Source organism: Strigops habroptila, chromosome 3, assembly GCF_004027225.2.
Source record: "Strigops habroptila isolate Jane chromosome 3, bStrHab1.2.pri, whole genome shotgun sequence".
NCBI classification, from domain to species: Eukaryota; Metazoa; Chordata; class Aves; order Psittaciformes; family Psittacidae; genus Strigops; species Strigops habroptila.
In genome coordinates, this window is record NC_044279.2 from 14,507,392 (window position 1) to 14,520,305 (window position 12,914).

General features: G+C 42.6%; 1 protein-coding gene across 4 annotated transcripts in view; it reads right to left on the bottom strand.

Annotated features, from left to right (window-relative positions):
* The window catches only part of ATXN7L1 (ataxin 7 like 1), a 114,172-nt gene extending 101,467 nt beyond the window's left edge, over window positions 1-12,705 (bottom strand). Inside the window, exons 1-2 of one of the 4 annotated variants that reach the window (XM_030478110.2) lie at window positions 12,388-12,705; window positions 11,797-11,865 (exon numbers count right to left, since the gene is read on the bottom strand). In XM_030478110.2, the coding sequence (XP_030333970.1) occupies window positions 11,797-11,865; window positions 12,388-12,502 (184 nt within the window). In that variant the 5' untranslated portion in view covers window positions 12,503-12,705. Of the gene's footprint in view, window positions 1-654; window positions 828-11,796; window positions 12,040-12,387 lie in introns of those variants that run through there. The other 3 variants (XM_030478111.1, XM_030478113.1, XM_030478112.1) reach the window with 3 other exon arrangements.
* Window positions 12,706-12,914: the final 209 nt, after the last annotated feature.

Here is a 12,914-nt window from a genome sequence, read left to right on the forward strand (position 1 = left end):
TATCAGCTTTGATGCCTCCTTCCTCCACTAATTATTCCCTACCTCCTTCAAATTCCTCCTTTAAATAGCTGCCTGCATGAAATTTTTCAACATTCATAGACTGATTTTTGCCTTCATGACATACCAAGCTGATGGCTTTGTCTGAAGTGCATTGTAAGTTCTCTGAAATATAGACCATATCTTAGTAGTTTTTTAATGCTAGCACTATTATACATGTGTAATCATTTGAAAACGTATGTTATACATCTCTTTAGAACTTTTCCAAATATATACGTAATAACAAAACAAAACACAAACCCTCACATTCAGGATAAACTCTTACCTTCCAGGAAAGCAATAAAGGTTTACAATAGCTTTGATTTGCCAAAGAGCTTGGAAAACAAACAGTCAGAATAGTGACAGGTATCTTCAAAAGCCACAAAATAAAACTTATAGCATTCCCTCCTTCAGTGATGCAGTCAAGAATAATATTTTCTGATAAACAAGTAACCAAAAAAAATAAAGCTGCATTACCTCTTTCAAAATCTACATACCTACGAGGCTTGGTGACATTCACACCCAGTGTGCTGCGAGGTATGAGACTAGCTGCAGAAAACTTACACCAAGCACAGAATGTACAAAGACTCTATTAAAAGCACTATACACACAGCTCACCATAATTTCAAGAGCTGAAATATTTTTTCTCCCATTTCTCCTTATATCTCTCCATTGCCACACATTCAGTTTCCTAGTACACTTGCCCAAGGTTCTCCAAGTCTTCTAAAAAGCCAAAAATAAAACAAAAGCATGAATACAGATTAGAACAGAACTTTACGATCGTGCACAAAAAACCCTGAGAGACCCTGAAAAGAAAAATCTGAAGCCTTTTTTCTCAGTGACTGCAAGCCATTGTGTATAAGCTGTTGGGATGACTTAATGTTGATAATATACAAGGACAGGCAGAAAGTTGCTCGTGAAAAGAAGGGAAGGTAATGGATAAAACCTTTCATGTCAAAGGATCAGCTCAATCCTGTGTGTGTGAGCAAAAACCTCTTCCCGACAGCATTTTCCTCTTCCCATTTCTTTCCTCACACAGTTGTTTAGATCTACTAAAGACATGTGAAAACCCGAGATTAGCTTCTTAAACACTGAGCAGCCTGCATCACGAATGACAGCCATTCCGTTTAGCACCTCGAAAATCATTGTCCTGCCTTCTCAGGAAAAAAACCACAAAAATGCTGTATCATAAAGCATGCCTGCCTGTAGCATATAGACTGCAACAAGCTTGCTTTGCCCTACAAGACAAGCAAAAGCCACACAACCACGTGTACTGCAGCACTGCGCCCAAGCTCTGACGGTACACCCTGTGCAGCACGGCATTAGCTGGGACCCAGCCCATGATAATGGAATCCTCTGGCCTTGTCTCAGCTCTGGAAGCAGGAAGCACAAGTCAGGATCAGTACATGACAGATCACATAGATATATCACCTACTTACGATGCACTGCAAGGAATAGAACTATTGAGCTAGAAACCAGCAAGGAAACTACTTCCATGTCCATCATGTGATGTAATAGATACGACCAGTCACCAAAGCATAGAAGCATTCTGCTGCCACAGCCATGGTCTACACACTCTTCACTTGGAGAAAAGGCAATATTCACTGGATTTCTCCAAAATGCTGCTTTTCTTCAAGGTTTTAAACTTTCTCAGAGGCACGTTACGGATTCAAGCATGGGGTTGTCGGAGAGCACAAAATGTCAGCAGTCTTCTCTCTAGTCATCTCCAACAGAATCTTCCATCTAAGAACCTGACTGAAAGGCTGACCTGGCATATACTGAATAGCACCAATTTACTCTCTCGGTACTGCTCATTATTACCATCCCATTATTTCTGATACTCAGGACTCCACCCTCTTTCACACTGACACAATATTTTTTGCCCTTTCTGTTTCCACCCTTAATGGTTTTTGCATTTCCTTCCCACAAGTAGGTCCAACTCCCCCAATCCTGAACCCATGCTCATCTTAAATATTCATTTCCTTCACTTTATTTTCACCTGTCCTAGAATTTGCAGTGGAAAAGGAAAACAGACTGGAAATGAGGTTATTGCACGTTTTTTTTCTCTCTCTCCTACTGCTTACTAAGCTGTGCTATTCCTCCAGTTGAGCTGAACCCACACCTGCAATTTCAGCCTTTTTTCCTCCTACTTTTGACTCACTCCTCAAACCTCTCCTCTTGTATCCATTTCTTTCTCTACAATAGAATTCAAATATTTATTCCAAGAGAAAGCCAGAAAACATAATAATCATTTCACATTCTTCCTTCCCACTCTCTTTCTCTTCCTTACAGCTCTCCCTTCTTCCCTATACCACAGATACGAAACTGCCCCACTCTCCACTTGCCTCACTCACATAACCCATACCTCACATCTCCTTTCCCCTCTTGCTCTGACAGAACAGCAGGACAGCCAGTCTTTCCTATGTTTGGAAATCTACTTCTGACCCCTTGCTTCTCTAACTCCACTACATCTCTTTCTAGCCTTCTTTCACCTCTAAGCTCATTATGAAATGTTTGATAACAAATTACACTTTTAACTTGTTTCTAAGCTCAGCCTGAATTCCCTTCAGCTGTCCCCTGCACTACACCGCAACTACTTTCACTAAAATGTCTAAAAGCTTTTACAATTGCCACATCTTTGTTTGACTAAGTCAGTCAAATATTTCCATCACCCATAACCCTTGTGCGTTCCTCATAAAACTTAAATGTATTTCTCCTTTTAAAGCATTTATTCTCCTTTTCTTACTTTGATAACTCTACCCTCTCTTGCTTCCTTCCTCCCTGTATCAAAGCCTTTACAGGTTCCTGGGAGGTTCCTTCTTCCTTCGTTGTCTTCTAGTAGCTTCATTAAGCTACATCTTTTGCACTTTCCCTTACGATTGGGAAATTCATCCACAAACTCTGCTCCTAAGGAGACAGGTCTCAAATAGAGTAGATTTATGTCTAAACAAAAAAATCTCAGTCTATCTTTCTGACACCTCTTGTCACTGAGCAGCTGTCAGATTCAGCTCAATACAGCTAGAACAGAACTTCGATCTCACCTCTCCCACCCTCTCTTCTCCACCCCCTCTCTTGATAACTGCGGACAACATTATCATCCTGCGCATCATTCAGATAAGAAATACTATGTCATCTTTGACAATGACTTCTCTCTTGATCCGTTCATTCAGGTTACATCTATACCTAAATCATTCTTCCTGACTTGCATCCTTAGGACAAAAAGTCTTCTCTAAACATTCTCAGGGCTAAAGGGTTTCCTGGGCCTTCACCTCACATTAGTTACTAAATTTTTCTTCTTTTTTGACTTGACAAACGTTCTCCTGCTTGTTCATGCTGTTTCAAAAGTTCTTTCTTCTATATCATCACACTGATCTACCATTATTCTTTCTGCAACCAGCAATCTTCCATTCCAGCTTTAAACACTAGGAATGACTCGTCTTTGCTTTCCAGACTCCTCTGGCATACCTAGCATACTCTGTCCACATCCTACTTGCTATCACACCATTTGCTCACATTTCTAGTTGGCTCACAATGTCAGTATCCATTTACTAAGCTTTCAGCAACCAATCTGTATTTTCACTCAGGCCAGCTTCCACACTTGAGCAAAGATATCTTCCAAGCTCTTGCAAAACTACTGCACTGCCTTCTGAACACCACCTTAAAGCTTTCCTTGCCAGTTCTAAGAAAGCCACTTTAGTTTAGGCTGAAGTCTATCACCTATCATGTTGGGCAACTAAGTGCTTTTGTTTGTCAATATTAAAACTCCTGCTCTGTCATATGTTAAAAAGTTAGTTCTCTGCAGCACAACGATTTCACCACACACACGCACACACCCTTCCTGCACACAGTAGCATCTAGTCTCTGATGGGGCTGCTAGGCATTCAGATCACACAAATAACAACACTGCCTCCCTAATCATGGCAGTAACAAACGAATTACTTATATTCATCTGGATCATTGTCCTCTGACTGTCTCCATTATCAGCCCGAAACAAACAAGGTTTTGGCTCTCTCAGTGGCTGTTGTGGTGGCATGGATCCAACAAACTTTTCAGATTTAAATCATCAGAAGCGTCCTGTCTCGATGAGACATGACCAAGAGCAGCTTAAAAAAATAAGTGCATATGCCAACTACCACCTGATAATCTATTTAATCTGGTCAATCACAAGCGGCCAGCCCAAAGGCCACCTGAGGACAGGATACCTGTCAGAGATTCAAAGATGAACACACATGATGATTTACACTTGTGCAAACCTCTGCTGCCATTCTGACCATTTCAGCTCAGAACAACGACAAGCTGAAGTCACCTTATTCTGCCAGCGGAGAAATCCAATCCCATCCTGTTTTGTCTTGCTAGAGAAGACATTTCTGATCCAACAAACCTGTCAACAACCATTACTTGTATGATCTTAGCAGTGTTCAATCCAAATGTAACTTCAAATTCCCAGTCTCCACCTGCCCTCTATGTTTAGCCCCCTACAGCAGAAACAGGAAGGGAAAGAATGACTGGTCAGCAAATATCAAACACTCTATATTAGAATAAAAACAAACAAAATTAAGAACACGGAATCAAACCCCATAACTCATTCCCTTTGCCAGTCATTCTTACGTTTTGATGTTACTTCATCAGCCACCCTTCTGCCTCTTCTGCTGAACACCTGCTCCAAGGGAACGAAAAGGGAAACAAAAGGAAGCCCAAACCCCCTGTGTACTGCACACTACACTGTCATAACACAACTGCTTCCGTTTCACAGATGACTCAGAAGGGGCCTGGGGATTAGTGAAACTACACTAGATGTACACTGGTACCAGTAGTTATGCAGAACCTACAGCTTTTGTCTTCAACTTCTGTGCTACCTCTGGCTGATGCTCCTTCTGATCTGGGAAAACTCCACTTCTTTTTTTGCCAAACACCACACATTTTATAAATACATGCACACAGAAACCAAAAAGCAGGAAGACCAAATAATTCTAAATTCTAATTGCTGTCAAGAATACAGATAAATAGGAAGATGTGTTGGGCTTAAGGGCTGTATTATTAATATAACTTACTAAAACACGAAAGGAAATTCGCTGAATCACAAACAACATTTCCGAAGCACAGAAGACATCTCTATTTCTACTGAGTATGAGACAAAAAGCAGTCAGAAAGCCCACTTCTCTAGCACCATCAGTGGCTTTAAAGCACAACTTTTAATAAACCATAAAATTCATGACAAAAGTACTCTCTTAAAATTATCAACATTCAACCATATAAAGGGACACAAAAAGAAAAAGAGAGAAATTATGCATGTAGTTGTTGGTTTTCCTCTGCCCCACATCAATCTTAAGTAACTGTGCTGGATTCCATCTCCAGTTTGAGTCAGCTAAGAGAGCTGCACAGCACCACAATAAAAAATTGGATCATTTTATCCACATAGCAACTATCTTTCTCATCCAGCAAGAGAACCATCTTGCTATAGACTTGCTAAGAGACCTCTGTCAAACACTCTGACTGCATCACAACAGCATCACCACAGGTTTTTTGGCATATAAATTACCTAAAGACACCAGCTTCCCCGAACATCCTGCACCATTAACACCATTAACTCCTGAATCAGCTTTTTCAAGGACAAGCTGAAGAACTTCTGCACCAAGTTCCTAGTTATTGAAAATCTTTCTTGCTAGTTATTCCAAAATCACTCTTAATAACGCATGGTCATGGCACTCATGTAACTTTATGGTGGAGTTAACTCTTTAAGAAATACTCATATCTACATACTATTTTTACCGAAGGTGATCCTTTTTAGTAATGCATGCAGGGTTATAAACCTAAACTTTCAGTGGGACTACTAGAAACTTACACTTTCTGCCTACAGGACTCCTGTGATCCACAACTTAAACAAAATGTGATTTGAAACATGTTTTCTATAGGACTTTCCATTGATTCCATCTCATACACATCAGCCTTGGTTAAATGGCTAAAAATTTTGCCCCAAAGATAAAACAGAACCTGATAATGTCCTAATTTTTGTTAACTAGAACAAAATGCCTATTTCAAGGAAATTACTCTGTTTCACAGTGAAAATGGTTCAACGCTTGTGTAGTCTTTTTTGAAACGTGGAAACCTCTATTTCGTCTATAAACTATTAACCATGTATGGAGGCAGATCAACAAGAACACACACACTTGTTTTTATATCTGAATCAAAATCAGATAAAAGAAGTTATTTCACTTTCTGTGGTGACCATGGGGCTTGGGGCACACTCTAGTAAACATCTCATTTCCTTCCTTTGCAAGTCCAGTTACAAATTCCAACAAGTAGAAGCAATGTCAGAGACAGATCCTTAGTGACAGTGCTGCCAGTTGACAGAAAATGACATGTGGCTTCCCCACGAGCGATCAAAAGAGGTACCTTAAACTACAGGAGATTTAACCTCTTCAGAATAACTGTTGCACAAATACCAGGAGAAATGTTACCTGAACTCCAGCAAAATATGTGCCATCTAACAAACCCAGAATCTTTGAAGAAATAATTTCTAGAACAGGTTCAGATACATATTTGAAACTACCAAAATCCTGATTTAAAACACAGAATGTCTGATCAGAGAGCCTTACCATGACTCCACTCTTTTTATCCAGTGTGTAGGCTGATGAACTAAAGGACAGGTTTCAGAAAATAACTATGTAACTATGAGGATAAACTACAATTCTGACTAAATTTCTGGGCACTATCATACATAATGTTTCATTCTTCCTCTGTCACCATTCCTTGAGACACATTAAATGAGGTGACAGCCACAACCAGGAGCCACACCACCCTCCTGCAGAAGCTGTCCATGGGAAAAAAAAATAAAACTCTGGGAGTCAGACATCATATACTGAACTGATCAGGCATTTGAACACCAGAATCCAATCCCACTGTCATTTCTCATCCTACAGGAAAATCCCATGGGGACCTTTGCTCACTATTCTTATTCCCAGCATAAAGATAAGAATGGTAAGAAAAAGTTTCTCTTGATAACAGCCACAGTTTTTTGTACCCTGCTAATTCTCAGTTCTTTCACTCACCAAGCTCCACCTGAATATTACATCTGTTTAAGAACCAGTATCTCTGGAAGACCTTATTAGCTTACAGAGAAGAGAAAGAAAACTATACAACATTCACCTCTCTCTTCTACCCACTGAAAAACCAAAGTCAAAACCAACCCCAAATCACCAACCAACATGGTCTACATTCCAAAACCTCACTTCTTTCTTTTGGGATATGTGTTTAAAACTTTATAATAATTTTCCTTCCCTCTCAGCCCTTTCCAACATTCCCTACCACCACAAAAAGGTGGAGATGAAGGCAGCTAAATAAAAACAAGAATGTTTCATCCTTAAGTTTTTGGTTAGTATGTTTTTAAAGGAGACAAACAGCACCATCAGCAAACCACTAGTAAACAAAAAAATAAATAAGAATTAAAAAAAAGGATCAACTTCAATTCCTATGCTTACATTAACCAGCTGGTTTTGCCTTCTCTTCTTTCACAATCTCCTCATAAATACTCTTAGTTCTCTTCCTCTGGCTTTTCAAAAGTAGAATGTTGTAAGCTACATCCTTTTTTGTTTTTCTTATAAAGTGCTCCCCACCACCACCCAACCTCCTTAACTTCTTATTTTTCCACGGATAATGATAAAATCAAGATATTTTTCTGAAGATTCAAAAAAAAAAATTCTGAAAGAAAAACTAATCAGTATCCCTTTAATTTTGTTCTGATGTTGCCAATGGAAGAACATCAGATAGTTATGTTAGCTTTCCATCAGATAGTTATGTGGGAAGTCAAAATAGGAAAAATATATTGTAAACAACTATCCAGTTTGCTTGTGTAATCGTCAAGTAAAATGGTCAAGTTTGGGGCTGCACAATGATAGAAAAATCTCTAATTTTAACATAATATCAGGAAAACAGAATAGATAATCTAAGACAAAACACACACATCATCAGATTGAAACCTCAATAATACAAACCCACTGAACTGAGAAACTGAAGTTGACTATGACACCAAGTACCCAGATATAGATCTAAATCCCGTATGTTGTATTTAACCCTGCTGTAGTCCACGAAGATACAGAGAATATCTTTTGCTCCTTTACAGCCCGTGTCTACCTAGAAACACTCACAGCACTTAATGCTTGCACATTTACTAAACTGATTACTAATAGTCCTGTTTGTAAAGCCAAAAAAAAAATCACATTCTTCTATTATTTTCTTGAATATTGTATATAGTAAAACATATGCCTCCAAAATTAATTTAAACTCAGTTACAGGTTATGACTGATAATACAAGATCACTGTATCTCTCAGGCATACAGTTACTGTGACTTTTTACAGGACACAAGTTGTCAAATAAATATAGACTCCTTTTACTATGCATGCTATCTACAAGAAAATCTTCGTTCTTCAGACACACCATTCAACTTTTAAAATTCAATCTAAATCCCAAATGCTGCTCCAATTCTGATAACCCCTCTTTTAGCTAAGCCAGTTGGTTGGTAGTGATTTGTCAGATAAGTTACACAATGCTGTTTCTGTTTCCTGATTAGATAAGCAGATAAGTGTGTTGGGTTTGGGTTTTTTTTTTTCCTAGCACAAACACTTCTGCATAAAATTTTTCATTTTCTGTGAACACCTACAACTTCGTAATCCCCTCTCCACAAACCTACAAGCCAGTAAAAGTCCACCATGGATGCACTGCATTTGCTAAAGGAATACATAAACCAAGTATTAGCACGCAGAAAGCAATTCCATCTACAAAACTGAACAAATGTTCAGGAAATTTCTCTCCACTGTGCTGCCTACATATACACTGCAGAATAAAGGAAAGCAGTGAGCAATATTTCTACGTTCTTACTTCTGCCCAAAGGATGGGGCACATGGCCTCCGTACATCTTTTGCATTATAGAAAGGATGAGCATTGCCAGACTGCGACCCCTTTGTCCAGGGATGTGGTAAGTATCAACCCCTTTGGCAGGGTTCCTCTCCACCACCACTGGGGAATGCTGCCTCCCAGGCTCCCACCTGGGTAGGAAGGAAAAAGAGCAGCCCACCACTCTAAACACCTACAGTACACAACCAGCAAGGAGGCAGTGACATGGGGATGAAGCCAGCTGGAAGCATTTTTTGACATCTGACATAATTTTTTTCCTACAAATCCAAAGTGAAACACCCTGTCACAGTCTGGAGGAGACCACAGTTTTCCTACCCTTTTCCCCACTATGCTCTCCACACACAGTTTCACTAGTCTAAAAAGGCTCCCTGCTCAACTGCTTACAAGGGAATGGCCACATGAATCTGGTCATATCAACTAAAGTTGACAAAATTCAGACAAATATTACAAGAAGCAAAGGCAGTGAGATCAGATTTTACACTATCCTTACCAAACAGGACAGTAATTTTTGATACTTGAAGCCCTGTCTGTCCGTCTGTATTTGTGTAAGGAATCCCCCCCTTACGCAAATAAAGTCTGATCTTTCTAAGACACATCTTACAACCTCCTGGCACCACAAATGCCATATGAAGGCCTACTCAAATAGATAAGACTGCAAAGAAAAATGAATTGGGTTTGGTATTAAGACCTACCATGACCGCAATCCTTGCCTATGAACAAAGCAGACAAAAGAAGCCACCATGTCACACAACAGATGTGTGCAAGACCAGAACAAGCACCCCAGCATTTCTGCAAGCTCACGAGCAATGTTTTCTGCAGATCAATCTAACCCAGCAAATTCTTCCCATCTTTACTAGTAAGGAGAGTGAGGCCCCAGGAAGATTTACAGTGGGTGTTCAGAGACATGGATGGGTGTGGTGAAAACACCTGTATTAACACACTGCTGAAGTGAATACAGGAGAAATATTTCAACACATACTAATTTATTCAAACTTCGTGAAAGTTCTTTCTAAGTGATCCAAAACAAGTTGCTACTTGGAAGCAATAAAATCCCTAAAGCTTTTTATTTTCTAAATATAACAGTCAGTTTTGTTTCTTTAAACTGTATTACTGTGCAAGTACTAGAAAAGCTAATAAGTGCTTCACACCTCTCACTATCACAATGTCAGCAATGAGATTACACTTTGGTCGGAAATAATTTTTCTGGACACTGTGTTTAAATAGAACTCCTTTGATGAAGTCTATAACCTCCCCAAAACCAAACAATGACAGAGTAGAACTGATAATCTACACTGAATCGTTCTAGGAAACAATTTGCATATTATGTATGACTAAGGAGTAGGGACGCGTTTCAATCTTTACGTCTCAAGTAAGCTTACAGTAACAATTTGTGTCCAAGGACTTCTAGGCAGAAAATATTTTATCTCAACAAATTAAGGCCCTTATGAAGGCCAAGCTCCAGTAGGAAGATTTTTGTTTGATTACTTTTGAATCAAACATACGCTCAACATTACTGGTAGACATACAAACTGTTTGAGCCTGGAACTTTTTAGCTATATTACCTGAAAATCCAATCTGCCTCTAACTTGCTTTTGGGTCAGCAAAATAGAGATGTTCAGGCATGCAAGAATCAGGACAGGAACACAACCAAGCTTGGCATGTCTATAAAGGTCTCTCGAAAGGGAGAATTTATGGTATTTTAAATAATTTTATTTAATGTGTACCCCATGCAATTTTACAGTTTATCACACAACCCTATATTATTTCTTCTTTTTTCAAGCGCTTGTTTAGAAAACATAAGATTCCTTTAAGCTGTCAAGATGCTCAAAACTGAACACACGTGTAATGACAACTATAGTCTAACGAGAAACTTAGCATCGTTTCAGAATATATATGACGACATTACAGGTAATAGCGGGATTTCTCTCGGCATCAGTAAGTCACACTGAAGTTTTACTATGATGGGACCATTCATTACAAACTGACTTCACAAGAAGTATTTCTCATGACAGAAAGGTTGTATACATACACTGCTTTCTTAACGGAACAGAAACAGAAAGCCACATGAAAATGTGTCCCAAACCATTTCACTAGTTGCATGAAGTGTTACCTCAGCATGATGTTAACAGCGCACGTCACACAATGTGTAAATTTGATTTGCCCACGCTCCCCATTCAAGTCTCTCACAACTGACAGAACTGTGTCAGGCATGACATATTAGCAAATACCACTAGCCTGGAATTTGCCTGTTCATACTTACAGTACCAGAAAACCTTATGACCAGAAAACCAAATGACCAGTATTTGGTTTTGCCTAATAAGGCTTAGCCTAACATAAGGTAATATTAGATGCTGGCTGCTCAGTTGACTGTAAGTCACACTCAGCCATGAGAATGAAAGACTAAAATGCGACTTGAGCTAAAGTGGATGAACCCAAAGATGGTAACTGTTTCTATCTGTGAGTGAAAATGTTTTTCAGTACAGTCGCTAATAATATAACGTTTAAAGTTGATGCACAGGTTTATATGGTTATCTCCACACACAAGCAAGCGAAACGTTGCACCAAGGGACAGGGTCCTCGAAAAAAAACCAACATGGCCACTGAGGCGTAGTTGTCTTTTGACTTAAAATTGCCTTATCTTTTACCACATCTCTCAGTCGCACGCATACACCTGTTATACTTAAAAGAAGTTGACACGGTGACAGTCATCTGCGTGTATCCAACCCTGAAACATTCTTCATGGCAGATACCCATATGCTATTAGACTACCCTGTCAAGGCCAAACCACAGTCATCCACAGCCACCAAGAGACAGACAGGTAGAGAGGTGTGCCAGCACTATCCACTTACCTTCTTTATTAAGCCTCATAACCTCCCTGCTTTTTCCACCCTCCTTTCCAGTCTCTTCTAGATCTACACCTGCAGAAGAGAAGCAGAGTCAGGAAGCGCCGAGGGCCCAGAGGTGTGCATTTATTGTTTGGCGGGGGGAGGCGGAGAGGTGAGGAGGTGAGCAGTGTTTCTATTTGCAACAGCAAAAGCACAATGGTCGGAGCATCTGCCAGGGAGCGGAACCGCCGGGCCCCCCGCGGCAGCACCCTCCAGCCCCCACCCCCCGCAGCATCCTCCGGCCCCTCCGCGCATCCTCCCCCTCGCCCCCTTCCCCCACCGCGGCGCCGGCCCAGCGGCGGATCCCGCGCCGCGGGGCAGCGGCACGGCTCGGCTCGGCACGGCGTGCGCCAGCGCCTCCCGCACACATGGCACCGGGGGCTCGGCGCGTCAGCTGAGCGCCCGGGGGGGCGGCACCTCCCGCCGCGGGGCGCGGGCCCCGGGGAGGAGGGGGGGGTGGCCCGGCCGGGCCCCCGGCCCCTGGCCCCGCCGCCGTGCGTGCGCTCCGGGGGAGGGGAGCGGCGTGCCGAGCCGCGGGCCGGTCCCTGCCCTTACTGTGCGGGGGGGCGGCGCCGTGCGCGTGCGGGGGGGCGGCCTCCCGCACCCAGGCGGCCCAGGGCTGGCCCAGGAACGCCTCGGGACTGGGCACGGGCCGCTCCAGGGCCGCCATGGCGCCGCGCCTGCTCCTGCCTCCTTGTTGCTTTTCCCGTTTCCTTCGGCGGCGGCGGCGGCGAGCGAGCGAGCGAGACACGGGATTCGAGAACGCCGCACGTCATCCTCGGGACGTTCCGCCGCCCACACGGGGGTAGTGTCAGCCCCTGCTCCCTATCAGATCGGGCTCCCCGCCGCACAGCGCGCATGCCCGCGCCCCCCGCGCCTGCGCGCCGCGCCCCGCGACGCCGCCGGCAGCCGGGCCTGCCGCCCGCCCCGAGGGGGGCGTCGGACCGGCGCCGCCTCCGCGCCCAGCGCGGCCCCTCCGCGCCCCCGCGCAGCGCCACCGCCCGGCCCGGCCCGGCCCGGCCCGTTCCGGCGGAGCGGAGCGGGGCCGGTGTCCGAAGGGCCTCGCCGGGAAGGCAGCCGCT